This window comes from Pundamilia nyererei, unplaced genomic scaffold (genome assembly GCF_000239375.1).
Source record: "Pundamilia nyererei isolate P.nyererei 1_Seehausen unplaced genomic scaffold, PunNye1.0 scaffold00201, whole genome shotgun sequence".
NCBI lineage: Eukaryota > Metazoa > Chordata > Actinopteri > Cichliformes > Cichlidae > Pundamilia > Pundamilia nyererei.
This window is the reverse complement of record NW_005187602.1, coordinates 286,464-301,414: the sequence shown is the minus strand read 5'-3', so window position 1 is coordinate 301,414 and position 14,951 is coordinate 286,464. Positions and strand designations below refer to the sequence as shown.

General features: G+C 38.3%; 1 protein-coding gene across 1 annotated transcript; it reads right to left on the bottom strand.

Moving 5' to 3' along the window:
• Nucleotides 1-4,868: 4,868 nt before the first annotated feature.
• Nucleotides 4,869-14,720, bottom strand: hyal6 (hyaluronoglucosaminidase 6). The gene is made up of 4 exons (XM_005747614.1): nucleotides 14,608-14,720; nucleotides 8,414-9,367; nucleotides 7,966-8,055; nucleotides 4,869-5,977 (listed from the first exon to the last, which is right to left on the bottom strand). Exons 2-4 carry the CDS (start codon nucleotides 9,332-9,334, stop codon nucleotides 5,489-5,491), a joined length of 1,500 nt encoding a protein of 499 aa, XP_005747671.1. The 5' UTR covers nucleotides 9,335-9,367; nucleotides 14,608-14,720; the 3' UTR covers nucleotides 4,869-5,488.
• Between the last annotated feature and the right edge of the window lie 231 nt (nucleotides 14,721-14,951).

Genomic DNA, 14,951 nt, shown 5'->3' with positions numbered 1-14,951 from the left:
ATGAAAGGCACATACCATGAACCCAAACTACCCTTTCTTCACCTCCTCATCCCCCTCACTCACTCACTCCCTCACTCACTCACTCACCCATGTGCGGAAACCCCAGCGTCGGCTGGCTGTCGTGGTCATAGGCTCCTCGTGGGCATATGGACTTCATTACAGAAATAGCTATGCTCAGACAGCATGGATCCTACTGCTGCTTTAATGACCTCAGTTGTAATGAGGCTTTGAGAATGAGAAGGAATACTTGGCTAAAAATGGTGCCTGGAATCAATACTTACCACATGATACGTTGAGTTTCAGGATAAACAAAGTTGATTTTCTTCAGAAAAATTTGCCAGGCATTTACTTCTCCACTACTACGATAATTTAGTTTTGATAGACCAGGGATTGAAAAAGCATAATTGTGCTTGTTGGAGAAAAAGGCCATCAGTCCTTCAATATTTGGGGAGTTTCAACTTTCAGAGCCAATTCAAATAATTTCCATTTTGTCATTGTTACATTTAGATAAATGTTTGCAGTCATGTATTTGTTAATTCAGTTAAACACAGTACTAGAAGGACAGTAAAACATTGTTAACTGGCTCTCAAGAAAAAAATAGCTGTGTTTTATCTGTGAAGCTATAGTAACAAACACTTTCCAGAAACCTCTGTGCTGTGATTTGCTCTATAAACAGACTGAAACCTATCAAATATGTCATTTTTTAAAGAAAGCACTGATATACCTATAGCCTTTCTGATTCTTTATTTAACAAGCAAGGTTTGATATTGGTTTTTAATTACTCTGTATCTTAGTGTACGAGTTTCTTTAATAGAGTTTTATCTACAGTGCTTAACAAATTACACCAACACCCAATGTGAGGTTGTTGCCACAGCTGCCATAGATCAGAATCACAGTATTAGTGATTTAAAATATTTTATATGTTGTAATTTTATGCCAAATTATAATTATTGTTGTTATCTATGAGTATTCAAATGTACTGTTGCCAACTTTTTTGGTGGCAATGGTAGTGTGGAAACTCAGGCAACACGGAATAGGCATGACACATAGGATTCTCTGGATACACCAGAGGCTGAGGCTCCTCAGCAGAGACTCCAGCTGATGGTGAAGCCTGGGGCTCCTCAGCAGAGCACCCAACCAGTTTCACTAGACAACGACATCAGCTGCTCCACCTCAGGATTAACCAGAAACCAGAGTTAACTGGACCAAAGTTTACTGGGGATTGCAGCTGAGGTACAGTCTCTGCAGTCTAGTCTTTATTGATTTTATGTTGGACCTGGAATCAACAAGATGTGTGAATCATTTGGAAGTTTGTGAATGCTATAACTGTAATCATCCATTGGATGTCACTGGTAGGCTCTGTCTTTGAGGCTTTGAAGCTTCAAATCTTTTGTTGATACAACAAAGGAAGAAGAAATACAAAATACAAAACTAAAGAAAATCGAGACATCCCAAACATCAAAATGTGCAGTTACATTGCATTATGTATTATGGACATCAGAAAAGCTGATTTTAGGGAAAGCCTTTGTAAATCAGCATCCTTGAGAGTTCAAAGGGAGGTTGCTGAAGGGTGTGAAGCCTAAATCGAAGTCCCATGAGGGAAATGAGGATCCAGACCTGCAAGCTGTCGGCCTCTAGGCACCTTTTAGAAACTGGGAGATCAGACACGATTCATTCCGACTGAGTGCTGAGCGTACAACACAAACTGTGAAATGATCAACAAATGTGTTTGATATTGCATGCTTTTTTTTCAATCTCATCATACTGTGATGATGTGTATGACACTTATTTACTTATTTTCACTGAAACAGCAGCCCATCTCTAGTGTAGCAGTATCACAAACTCTACATTCTACATTCAGACCTTTGTTCCTGTAAATTGTAGAAGTACCAGCAGTTGTATCATTCACTTCTTTTAAATGTATTTCAGTAGAAAGGACAAAATTATGTGTTTTCCACAGGGTTTATTATTATCTTTGCTGCAGAAATGGATACAGTTTAGTTTTCTTTTCTTCATTTCAATGAGTTTGTAAGATGAAACCATCTAGATCATCAATTGCTGCTGTTTGGACCTTGTTAACTGCTTGTGTACAAAGAATGTAAATGTTTAGCTGCATTGACTCCCCGCCTGTAATCAGCAACTGTAGATACCACTAGTGGAGTGGCAGTAGAAAGATAATAACCAGCGTCTTGTCTGGGACTCCGTGTCTGTGAGTTTCCTGTTTTATTCTGAAGGTCTCTGTTTCATGTGAGTGTGTTCGGTTTACGTTTCCCCTGTCACGTCAGTTCTGATTTCTCCCAGGTGTGTTCCCCTCCTGTCTCTCATCCCTTGATTATTGCTGTGTGTATTTAAGCCCTGTGTGTTCTCCTACCTGTTGCTGGTTTGTCTGCGTTATTTCCCTGCATCACCCCATTGTGGTTCCCCGAGTGTCCCTGCATCTCCATTTCAGGTCTGCTTGTGTTAGTTTTTCCCAGTTTAGTTAATCTTAGGTTCTGCACTTGCCACCTCCTTTGCTGCTTGTTCTATCTCTGTTGCAATAAAGCTCACTCTCATCAAAGTCAGTGCTTGCATCTTGGGTCCTACTTCCAACCTCCACTCGTCTGCCACTGCGTACGTGACAGTTACACACTGATTTTTCTGATTCTGGTCTTTTCATTGATTTGCTGATGCTGAAAACAAAAACCTTTAGATGAATATCAGTCAGCATTAAGGCCCTTCAGAGGTTCAGGCCAGTAAGCTGGAGATGATTTGTTAAACAACAAAAAAGGTCACTGAGAGGAAACTCATGTTTAGTCTCTGCCAGGTTTACTTGCAGACACGCTGAACATCCACCATGAGAGCTGACACTGAACTGCAGCTGATTATGGTTATTAGTTAAAGTGCAGGAGCTAACTAAAGTCTGAGGTTTTTAAAATTACTGGTCTTTGGTGTCTGTGTACTTAACACATATTGAATGATGAACCCTAGAAGTTTATTTTCTAAAGCAGAGGTAGGATACAGCACAAAAAAAAAAAAGTTGAACTCTTTAACTTCTTGGTCTCATTGAAGAAGTTGAAGGAAACAAACAGCAAAACGCTGTCTTTGTTATTTTTTTTAAACCATCTGTGCTGATGATGTCATTTTTGTCTGTTCTAACAGGTTTGTGTTAAGAAAGTGAGGAAGATTATAACGTTAGAAATATTAGAAAACAAAGAGCTTGTGATATGCAGATGGGGAGCGTCTTTACACCCTCGGCTGTCAGTCATCTTAATCCATTAACAACACTGACAGAAGCTTGCTGCGAGAATAATTTAGCGGTGTCAGCGTCAGCTAATTATATTTTAAAAACAAATCAGTTCTTGTTTGGATTTGACTGATCTTTCTTTTTGAGATACACTTCCAAACAGCTTTCCTACACTTATGCTATTCATCGATCATTTACTGGAAGTATCATGATGATGGCAGAGCGCTGGGTTGTCTGAAGTGTCACTGTGGACTCATAATTTGCACAGATAGCTCATCATTGCTGTTGAAGTAGGTCTCAGCTATGACCAAATTAAGAGAAATCATGCAACGCTAACTTCAATCCCCTACTACTACTTACCCGCTTGCATGTTTACTAATTACTGTGTTAATTCACACTAGACCACTTCCTCTCGTCCTACCATCCTCTGCTCCTCTAGCCTTTATGATCACCTGGACCCCATCAACATCTTACTTTAATAAAAGTGAATTTCATGTTTAGTGTAATATTTTTCTGATGCAGTCTCACAAACTCAAAAGTGCCTGATGTTTTTGGGCATGCTTAAAATTATCACCACAACTTTAATATTGTGTGAATTCGATTTAAAGGACAAGTGTCATCTCTGGAAAGAAACTGCGGTCAGTTTGCATGTGTGTGTGAATTTTCACCTGTTCCATTACGGCTGAATCACTGCTGATTTCAAATTTATTTCAAAACCTTAATTTGATGTCAAAAGCACAGTATGTAACATGTAGAATGGTGTCCTTTTTTAGAGACCATCAGAAATTTGTGGTCTTCTGGAACTTGTATTCTCTCATTTGTTCCCTTAATATTTATAGCTACATACATTCACACTCATTTGTTGCCAATAGTTTTGTAGTTATGGGTGGTTTACTCTCATTTTTGCACCTTTTTCTGTTTTTCTTTCCACATGTGATTTCTGTTGCTGAACTGATCCTGCCTGCTGGCTCTCCTCATCTCATCATTCCCATTTGCCCCCTTCTGAATGCATTATGTTTAGTAAAGATAAGCTATTTATTAGTGTTCTGAATCATATATCAAGTGAAGGTCTAACACATTGAAAACTTCACGTATATCACTCATTAAAATGATAGTGAGAACAGATAATTGATTTTAGGCAGAACTAATTCTAGTAAACTCTATCGCTTGGTTTAAGTAACTACACTCAAACATTGTGAATTTTTTATGAATAGTTAAACCATCACAAATACATTTCAAAACTCCATAGAACCCATAACACAATGGTGGTTTAGAGCTACCAATTGTTTTCACTACTTTTTAGCTAAAGAGTGTTTGTTGTTTCAAAATGGAGAAAAGGAAGCCTGATGCGTAACTCATGGGTGAACCTATATGTGTGTATGCTCTGCTTTTCATTGGCTTCAGTAATGAGCATTATAACTGCTTTAAAAGCCTTAACTTAAACACGTCCTTGACAGCCTGTGGAAATTTTTGATAAATAAGATAAGTAAGTAAAAATAAATAATAATAAGTCTTCACTTATCCCGTGTAGCTCCCATTTGGAACAATCCAGATATTTGTCCAAAAATTAGAACCTACTGACTTTTGCATCATGGCATGTAAAGGGGATAGAAAGAATCTAGAACATATTATTCAAGAGAGAAACTTTATTTTGTTGCGAGAACTTGTATCAAAATATGGAGTTAGTGACAATAAAGTTCCTGAAAACCAGCAACTTAAATTCATCATACAGAAAAAGTTTGAGCCCAATCCACTGAATTTAGAAAAGCCTATATGGATTACAGAATTTTTATATTTCTCTCCTCCCAGATTGTCATCATTTTCCCTTCAAATGGAAAGTAAGAGCACCTTGAGGCAACATTTTTGTGGTTTGGGATTATATAAATCAAACTGAATTGAAATGAATGCTGGTCAGCAGCCAACAGTCAGGTAAAACTAAAAACAAAGACCAAAAAACAAAAACTCAAAAATATTGTTTAGTGGGAACATTATGGGAATCTAAATTTGCAATTTGTGACATAAATAAAACCGCAATGTACATTTTTCCTGAACTGAACTTTAACACAGATACAAACGTTGTTGCCTGGATCAGACCACGATCAGACTGAGCTTTGCATTTATAGGCCAAATCTGAGAATTTCTCATTCTTTCAATACAAACAGTTTTCTTCAACTAGGGGACATTGGCATGAACTGTGGCTGATCACACTTGTGGTCTGGCAAAGACTTTACAGCAATTCTCTGGTCCTAAATAAAATCTTTGTGTCTACAATATGAGAGACTTGATAATCAAACAAAGTCCCAGGAATATGATGACACATAGACAGAAGAAATGGAGTGACAGGAGGAGCAGGATGTCTCCCAGCAGATTGATCCCCTGAGGGCGAAGTACCGGCACAGTGGGTTGGAGTGGGGGAGGAAGAGGAAGAGGTGGCATAGTCTGAGGTACCTCACAGTAAACACCTGTCCAGCCCTGGTAGCACTGGCAGGTAAACTTTTGCTTCATATCCAGGATGTCGTGGTTGTTTAGGTGGCCACTGATGTGAAAGCGAGGGCTGCTGGGAGCTGAGTTGTGGTGGATGTGGAAGAAGCGTGGGTTCAGGTGTAGGTAAGTGTCTGAGTCCAGGCTCTTACGGATGCATCTACCGTTCTTTTTGCACAATGCTTTGCTGCACAGCTTAGCTGCTGATGTGACATTGATGACATAATGTCCCAGAGGACCATTGATGTACTTCTTCACCGTTAGGCAGTTTCTCTAGGGGAGGAAGGAGAAATTCTAAGTCAAACGTATAAGACATTTATTAGAATAATATATTGTATTTAATTTTCAACAGCATTGTCAACACCATTAGCTTTTTTATTCCCTACTTTAAAGACATTTTCTTGTGCTGAACTGTCATAAAATATAAAGGCTAAGGACTAGAAAAGCACTAATAAATTATGCCCTCCAATGACTAATATACTGCTTTAAAGTTTGGAGGTGATCCAATTAAAACTAAAGCATTTGATTAATTTGAATAACCCTGACCTTTGACCTATGACCTTGAAGCATTACATAGTAAAATGGAGTATTTTATTATGTTTACCACTGTAATTTATAGACAAACATGCAGCCAGAAACAGAGTGAAACCGAAAGAAGCTCATTTCAAATCATTTCCCCTCTGTCTTATGAAAACGGTATTATTATGGGGCTCACCTCTAAATGCGCATGAGGACAGAGTGAAGAGTTTTAGGACAGTGCCAAAGTTTTGGCAGTGCAATAGGAGCATTGAGCCATCTGTGCAAAGTGCTGATTAGTCACTGATTCTGATAACGTGACTGGTTAAAATATTCTCCTCCTGAAAGTGAGACTCTTGCAAATATATATACCATAAGGCCAGCCACAAAATTACTCTTCATAACTTTCAGTCACAAAACTGACACTGAGCCTCGTTATGTTAACATCTAAAGAAGTCTTTTGGCTACTGCAGACATTAGTAAATCTGGGCCCAAATGGGCCTTCTTTAAAATACCAGCCTTGTGAAGGGATATTTTCACAGGGTGTTTTTGTTTATAAGACCTCCATAAAACAACAGGGTTAGAACACACTCTGGCATGTTTGGCAGTCCATCGTCTTGTAGTTTCAATATAGCTAACATCAAGGCATCACATTGGAGACTAGTGTAAGGTCTTTGTTTCTGTGTTTTCAGACAGTAAAGGAACTGCACAGAAATGAGTGTGATTTTTTTTCTGTTTTTTGCATGTACCACAGTGATTTTGAGTGGTGGTGGGCACTGCAGACTTTTCTTATGTTTTTCCCCCCTTTGGGTTGCAATGTAAATTGTCATGCACTTGAGCTTTGACATGTGGTGTTTGCTTTTTAAATATATTCCTTGCAGTGCTTCTCGTGTCTTTTATATGTTAGGCCACTGTAGTGCAGCACAATTAGTTTTATTTTAGCAATTAACTTATTTTAGAAGGAAGTTCTTTTTTATTGTTTTATTTGGTGCTGCTTTTGCACATCAAGACTTTAGCTCATTTTGAAAATGGTGGCAGTAAAATGTCTCAAAGGTTGGGACAGAGACATGTTTACCACTGTGTGGTATCTCTCCTTTAAATAAAAGTCTGTGATTTTTGGGGATCTCTAGAGACCAGTTGCTGGTTATGTTCACACATGGCTTCTTCTTTGCATTATAGAGCTTTAACCTACATTTTTGAATGGCATCCTCATTACCATCATCAATCCCAGCCAATCTACCTTAACTCTTCTATCCCTCTGCTGACGGTGGCCTCTAGAGGGTTTTCATAAAGTCGTCCTTCTGATGGTCGCCTTCATTACCATTGTCAGCCTTCAGTAATGGACACACAGGGCCTTTGTTGGCACAATCAGTACAGCCAACCCTCCTGAACTCCATCTCTGGCATTGCCCGCCTGGTCAGCCTCCTGAAGTGGCCTGTCTTCTCCCCTGACCCCTTGGCCCGGCCACCGAACTTTGTCTCCTCTGCTCACCTCCTGACTGATCCGGTGGCCGATGAACTATTTCATCCTTGCCGTGGGCCAAACAGTCAGCCCCTGAATTGCTTCATCCCTGCCCCAGGCCACCTCCCAGCCCCCAGAACTACCTGATGGCAGCCATCAAATTCAAAATGAGCAAATATTTTTCTTATGATAAATTTTTCTTTTTTTTTTATTTACATTTTACACAGCTCCTCAAATTTTTTTAAATCTGTGTTTCTATTTTTGTCTGTATGTCTAGCAGTTACCTGTGACTGAGCATACTCTGAGGATCCCCAAAGGACGACACCTGATGCTCCCAAGGCAGCGCTTTCCCCAATAGTATGAATCAGGTCACTCTTAAAGAAAAGGACAGGTGTATATTTTGCCAGTAAACACTGTTAACACTTCAATTTATGATGCCTTTAAAGAGATCCAGGAATTCTTTATATCCACCATTGCACAATCTATTAATTTTCTCTTGTCTACAACCATCTTTGTGGTAAATACTAGGATATGTTAACGTCAAAGGAGCAAAGCAAAGCAGGGATAATTGTGAAGTGGATCATAAGGAAAAATGGTCCCCCAAACATTGCAAAATATTGCAGTATGTTGTATACAGCTTAATTATTAGGCCAATAGACACTTTTTTGCTTTTTAAATGTGTCTAGTTGGCACACACACCATGAAGGTGTAATTAAAGAGCTTAAGGCCTACCTCTGACAGAACTACAAAGGTGTAGGCATAGAATGGTCGGGAGTAGACAAACACAGGCAATGTGAAATCCGCACGTGCAATGGATGCAATCCTCATAGCTTCCTTGACTCGATAATGGACAAATTTGACTGTGTTAGTGGAGGACTTTAGCTCATAGTCTAGGTAGATGGATGGATAGAGGGCTGTGCTCTCCTTCCAGAGCCATATCAGATGGTCATTGCGAACATGTTCAACATTTGGACATTCCCCAGTGTAATGTTGTGGATGTTGTTTGTAGCCATAGTTGTAGCAGTCTGGAAACAGATAAAACCCCCACAGTCCACCTGGTCTGCGACCTTGAGCCAGTGCCAAGGTCAGATTCATGAAAGCTTGTCCAGCTCTCTCAAAGCCTTCCTTCGCTTCCTTTTCAACTTTGCTCTCTGGCCAATTTGGGTGAAGTTTTCGGATCTGTTCCCTGGACCTTTTGCGGTAGATGTCTTTAGAGCCCCAGTTTCTGACCCACTGAGGCCTCCAGTTCTCCCAGTCAATGACGCCTAAACCTCGGAAATCTTTGTGGGGGATCAACTTGTCAATGTCAGCCCGGGCTTTTCCAAGATGTTTGGAGATGCTTTGGTTCTGCGGCAGGCCACCATTTATTGGGATCCCAGAGTTCGAGTAGTATGGGTAGTATCCCAGACGGCTGTGGTAGAAGATGGTGACATTTGGTCCACTTAGAGTTTCATTGAGGTTTGCTACAATATCAAAAATGCTAAGGTCCAAGTCCACCTTGAATCGAAGCCGACATGACTCAGTGGGAGCATTCCAGACTACAACAAAAGGCTTATGAGGTATCAGAGGTGGTTGGGTTGGTTTGGTCTGGTCACCATCAACTATGCAAACCCATAAGACCAGCAGCAGGAGATGGCGTGCCATTAGCACCATGGCCCTTGATTCCTCAAAGAACAATTAGTAGTCCTGCACACACAGAGAGAGCAGATATTACATTTTCAGAGGGAAAATAAATGCATTATGAGCTTCAATGAGCAGGAACAATCATGAAGCACATAAGTGATGAGCACTGAAGTGAATGCTCTAAATTCCCCAATAATGCAAGAAACAAAGCTACCTTGTTCTGCAAAGAGCAATGGAGTGAATATTGGTGCAAATGACGAGAGAGAGAGGGGCTGGTAAAACCACACACTTTTTAAACATTAAAACCACCAATATGAGATAGTTTGAGGAAAGTCTGTGGTGAATTAGCAAAGTGTCCCTTAAAAAAAATTGCAGAAAGAAATGAGAAAAGCCACAGTAGTATTTTGTCATGAATTTAAAACATAGTTACATTTAGTAGAAAGTTGTTAGTGCTTCTGGAGGCAGTGAACAACTTCTAAATGTGGATATCATCTTTTCATAAATTAACTTAAATACCTAAAAACTTAACTGTTATTTACTACTACATGGCTCAAACACACCAACCACAAAATGCAGACATACCTGTGAGTCATGGTGCAGGGGACAGTCGCATATTCTAAAGGTAAAACTAGCAACAAGCTTGATTTATAGTCACTCCAATGGCTGTATGCATGCCAACTGTGACATCACCATTTATGCTGGTATTGGAAGGCAATTTGCTGCATGCTTCTTGTGAATGAAAGAGATCGCCACTGAGTAAATTAATGATGAAATAAATTAAAGTACTTACAAGAAGAATTGAAATATGTTCAGTTGATGTGCCTTATTATTCATTCACTCTTCTATAGGATTATGGTCATTTAAAAACTACTTTTTAAAGTATTAAACACTGATCTTTAAAATGTTTTATTTATTTATTTTTTTAATTGTGTTAGAAATTTCATTATAAAGACCTCGAAGTACACTTTGCAAGTCCTCCTTTTTGCATTAAGTAGTTCAACCCGTTGTGGTCTCTGCTAACACAATGATGGTCATCACCCCAGCAACTCTCCTCACCCATCGTATCATAGATTTGCTACATGAAGGAAAATGAAGCACAATCCAAAGGGTTTAACAATAAATATAACTCAACAAACTCAAAACACAACATGCATATTATTTTAGTTAACATTTAGAAGTTTTGATACTGCACATGCTTACATTGATGCTTTCCCACTAGCCAACCAAATTAAATATTTATACATGTTGATGGTAAAACGCATAGACTTCAGTCAAAGCATAAGAATGTTTTAACAGAAATGATTGCAGTGAAATTAAACATTTAAATAGTGCTTATTTAAACTGCAAAATAGTAAAAGTGAATCAAAACTAGGTTTCATGAACTCAAAAATGTAACAGGAACTCATATTTAACTTAACAGTTTAAAAACTATATAATGCCTTTAAGTAAATATCGTACAAATATGACAAAGCTTGAAAATAGGTTGTCTGATATTTGCCTTTTCATAATCTTTTCAGTAGTGTCAGAATGAGACACTTACTTACTAAAGTCTACAAAGTATGTTTGCTTTAAATCTACAGTAGAAACCCCATTGTATATATAGTCATGCACACATGCAGTAGGACAGGCAAACTCTTGTTTAGCCTTTTTCAAACTAAGACTGTTATTTTCTTCGATCACTGTTCTCTACAGCTTTTTATGTTACACCATCATCCACTAATTGCTCTTGGAACCCCTCACAAGCAAGTAATCATATTTCATTTTTTCCAGAGTTAGGGGAAAGACATTGTGGCCAGTCTCTTAGGAAACATGGGTACTGAGGTTGTCTCCAAGAACGCATGGAAAATCTCCCATCATTCTTTTTTCAGGACTGTAACCAGAGCAGGGGAGCAGGAAACCACTGGTGGGCTGAGGCTTCTCTGATCATTTCTGCTTTACATTCATCTAAGAAAGCCCTGGATTGTTCACCAATGATTTTAATGGCACAAGAAGTGTATGATTTCAGTAGTTTTGGATCAGTAAGTTGAGAACTGCAGAAGAATGTGGACGAGAAAAAGGCAGTTACAGTCACAAATAAGTTCTTGAAAGATTATCAGAAGGTTTCCTCCCACTCAGATTAAAATGCATTTCTTTAGGCAGTGTGTTTTGCACCAGCTTCAATATCCTGCAGACTGAATGTTTTTTTCTGGTGATGCTAATCCAAGACAAGCAGAGTGTGGTGAAGGCGCTCAGGCTGGTCTCCAAACCACTGAAAGCAGGAACCCCTGGAAACATGGTGAATTCAGACCACAAGAAAGCCCCCCCAAGTACAAGATCTGAGTATAAACATCCACATGAGATTCAATTTTATGTTTCATCACAGATGAATGCAATGGAACTGTGAGTGAGACGCAACCGAATTCATCTGGTCCAGACTGGAACAGGAAGTAAACTGTTGTTGTCATGTGTCATGATTAACAGTTGGTTGATCCACCCCTTTGATCTAGATCAAAATATCTAAACAGCTATAAACTAACTATAACTCCTGGATATTTGGTATTAAATTTTGGTCAAAACTTGATTAGGCCCAAAATGGATCCAAGTTTACTTTGTATATTTTTTCATTTTTAGGGAAACAAACTGCTTTGAAACGTGATTTAGTCACTGGTTATCACTTAGGTGATCTCTCATTTCATCCAGTTTCATCAACAGGTTGTTCACTTCATTATTTGTCTTTGTTATCAACTAATCACGTTCCCACTGGCCTCATCTCAGAACTCATTCTGGGTTCATAGCTTTAAATATTAACATATTCAACTCTACTAATGACCTCACTAAAGATTTTTTTTTTTTAAAAACATTAGCATTATTATCCTTAATGTGTTTAATACACCCACCAATATTGGTTTTCAAAGAATTATTTAAAGGTTTAAATCATAATGTTGAGCATATCTGCATTCTGAAGTTGGCCCTGTGCTTTGATAAGTAAAGTAAATAAAGTGTATTTATATAGCAACGTTTCACAGACAGATGTGACAAAGTGCGTCACACGAGAGGTAACGAAGCACAACACAATCATAAATGCATCATAAAAGCACTGGTCTAATTAAAAGCTTTTTGAAATAAAATGTCTTTAGCTGCTTTTTGAAGGTCTATGAATTAATGACCTCAGTGTACAAAAAGAGGTGTATATATATATATATAAATCAAATCAGCAATATAGTGAGGGGCCTGTCCATGTAATGTCCATGTAAAATTTTAAAATGAAATCTAGATCTGATTGGGAGCCAGTGTAGCAACTTTAAAGCAGGAGTTATATGATTTCCTCTGTTTGAGCGAGTCAGTAGTCACGTTGCAGAGTTTTGGAGAAAAATGAAATAAATTTAAAAAGCAGATTCTTACTATCTGTTTTAAGTTTCGCTCCCAGGAAAAGCTTAATCACAAATAACAACTAAATTACTGAGGCTACGCTTCTGCAAGAGACCTAAATCACCCGGTTGCTGTTTAATGTCAGGCATTGAACTGTCCGGTGCAATAATCAAGGTTTCAGTTTTGTCTGGCTTTAGCTGTAAGTAGCTGTTGTTCAACCATTGCTTAATGTTTTTTAAGCAGTCAATCAAAGCGGAGAGTTGGTAATCTTCAGAAGCAGTATGGCTGAATATCATCAGCCAAAGGATGATAAGAAACATCAAGAAACTGCTGTATTATCTGGCCTAAAGGAAGAATGTATATTAAAAACAGAATAACTCCCAGCACTGAGCCTGTAGGAACTCCAGCACCATTCAGACATAATCTGATTTGCAGACACACTAAAACTCCTATCAAAGTAGACCAAGAGTGCGAAGGGGGGGACTCACTAGCAGAACAAGAAGGAGGCTTTGCGGAAATTTAGGCATTGATCTTTAATCTTATCAACTAAAAATTGAAGAAAAGACACACCAATACTGCACTGGGGCACGCAGTAAGCACAAAAAGCGAAACACCATATCGATGCATGTAATGTTTGACCCATCACTACCTGAAATGTTAGCAAGCAAGCAAGCAAAAGTCCTTTTCTGATGCAGATAATGCATTGCTGTGACAAAAAAATCATGTGACTAATGACAATGTCATGCGGAGGAGAGAATGATATCTTGTCTTAGGTGTTGTTTGTGTGTTTACATTGTTTGGCTCGTTATCATCCACTGTACTAAAAAGCAGAATAAGAGCCACTTTAAGAAAAAAAATTAATTTGAGTCATTTTGAAAATAAAGTCGAAATTTCAAGATTTCATTCAAAATACTATTTTGAGAAAAAAGTCAAAATACTATTGTTTTGTCCTGTAATGTTAGATATCAAACTGCACCACTAGAGACTGGTGCCGTAAAAAAGAAGAAAATGTTGTCCAGCAAAAGTCACGATTGCAAACTGATAAACATACATGTAATTTCCTGCTGCATTCAGTGATGTAAGTTTATGTGCTTTGTTCATTAAAAAGCACTTGTTCCTTGCTGAGGACTTGTTTGATTATCAGCCCCCAATACAACCACTTTGAGAATAAAATAACTATATGATAAATAATGGAGCCCTGAAATAGAGAAACCTGATTTAAAAGTGATACATGTCACTGAATAAAATACACACTAATGAACTTACTTTAGAACACATTTTAGTATACTTCAGTGCTAAATCCTGTTACTTCTGATTTTTACTGAGAAAGTTCACTGGGAAATATATCCTATAATCTTTGTAAACAACAAAATGCAAATGCTTAACCTGCAGAGCAATGATATTAAAGTGAGGCTAAGCAAATTTTGTCCAAATGGAGTGTACTTGCAATAAACAGTTTCTTTCTTGTGAATATTTTAAATAAGTAGTTGCAAAAATGTTTCTTCCATCTCTGTTGTCATGCTGTGTGATGTCAGCATTGCTGGAAGCTTGAGTCAAAATCATATGTTCAGTAATATCTTAGCCTAACATTGTCAATCTGGCAAATTGTCAAATGAGTTGCCCAAAACTTGTGACAACCCAGTACCTACATATGATATAGACATTTTTAACTGTTATTGAATGATGAGTCTTTTTGTCTTTTCACACTGGGACAACGGCAAAGGACAGTAGCTCACTGCCAGGCACAGTCACAACTTCTCACAGTCTCGGTTAAGGGCAACTAACGATTTTCCACCGTTTTGCTTTTTAATGGCCACTAACTACCAAGCAAAACTTCACACTATTAGCAACTATGGAAATACTGATTCCTTGTCTAGTATCTGCTATTTATCGTTTGATGAGGTAAAACAGTTTAAAGAAGCTATAATAGCAATTTTCTTGAACAGATTACATACCTTCCCCTTCTTTACTGAATGTGCTTCAAATTAAGACCTGTTGGTGGATGACTGCCTCCTCTCTTGGTGTTGTAAAACTCAGAAAATCTCCATCTGATAAGCTGTGAATGATCTCTTTGTCTCTGCACCCAATTCTTTTGGGTCCCTGGGGTGATATCAGGGCAGAAATGCCCGAGTATTGTTTCGTTGTCCCCTCCTCCAACGTTACTCAAACTCACAAAGCCATCTTCATAAAGAAAGTCTTTAATAAATGCAACATATTGACAACAGTTAGAATTAATTCATGGAGGGTTTTGTTTTGAGAATTTCCTTAAATGACCAGATTTTAGATTTTAAGAAACGTT

What these genes read in the sequence shown, in the direction of transcription:
- hyal6 (XM_005747614.1), bottom strand. Translation starts at nt 9,334, where the DNA reads ATGGTGCTAATGGCACGCCATCTCCTGCTGCTGGTCTTATGGGTTTGC. An exon ending in CCTTTGTAGTTCTGTCAGAG is followed by an intron (nt 8,056 to 8,413) that starts GTAGGCCTTAAG and finishes CTTTTCTTTAAG; the next exon opens with AGTGACCTGATTCATACTAT. An exon ending in CAGAGTATGCTCAGTCACAG is followed by an intron (nt 5,978 to 7,965) that starts GTAACTGCTAGA and finishes TTCCTCCCCTAG; the next exon opens with AGAAACTGCCTAACGGTGAA.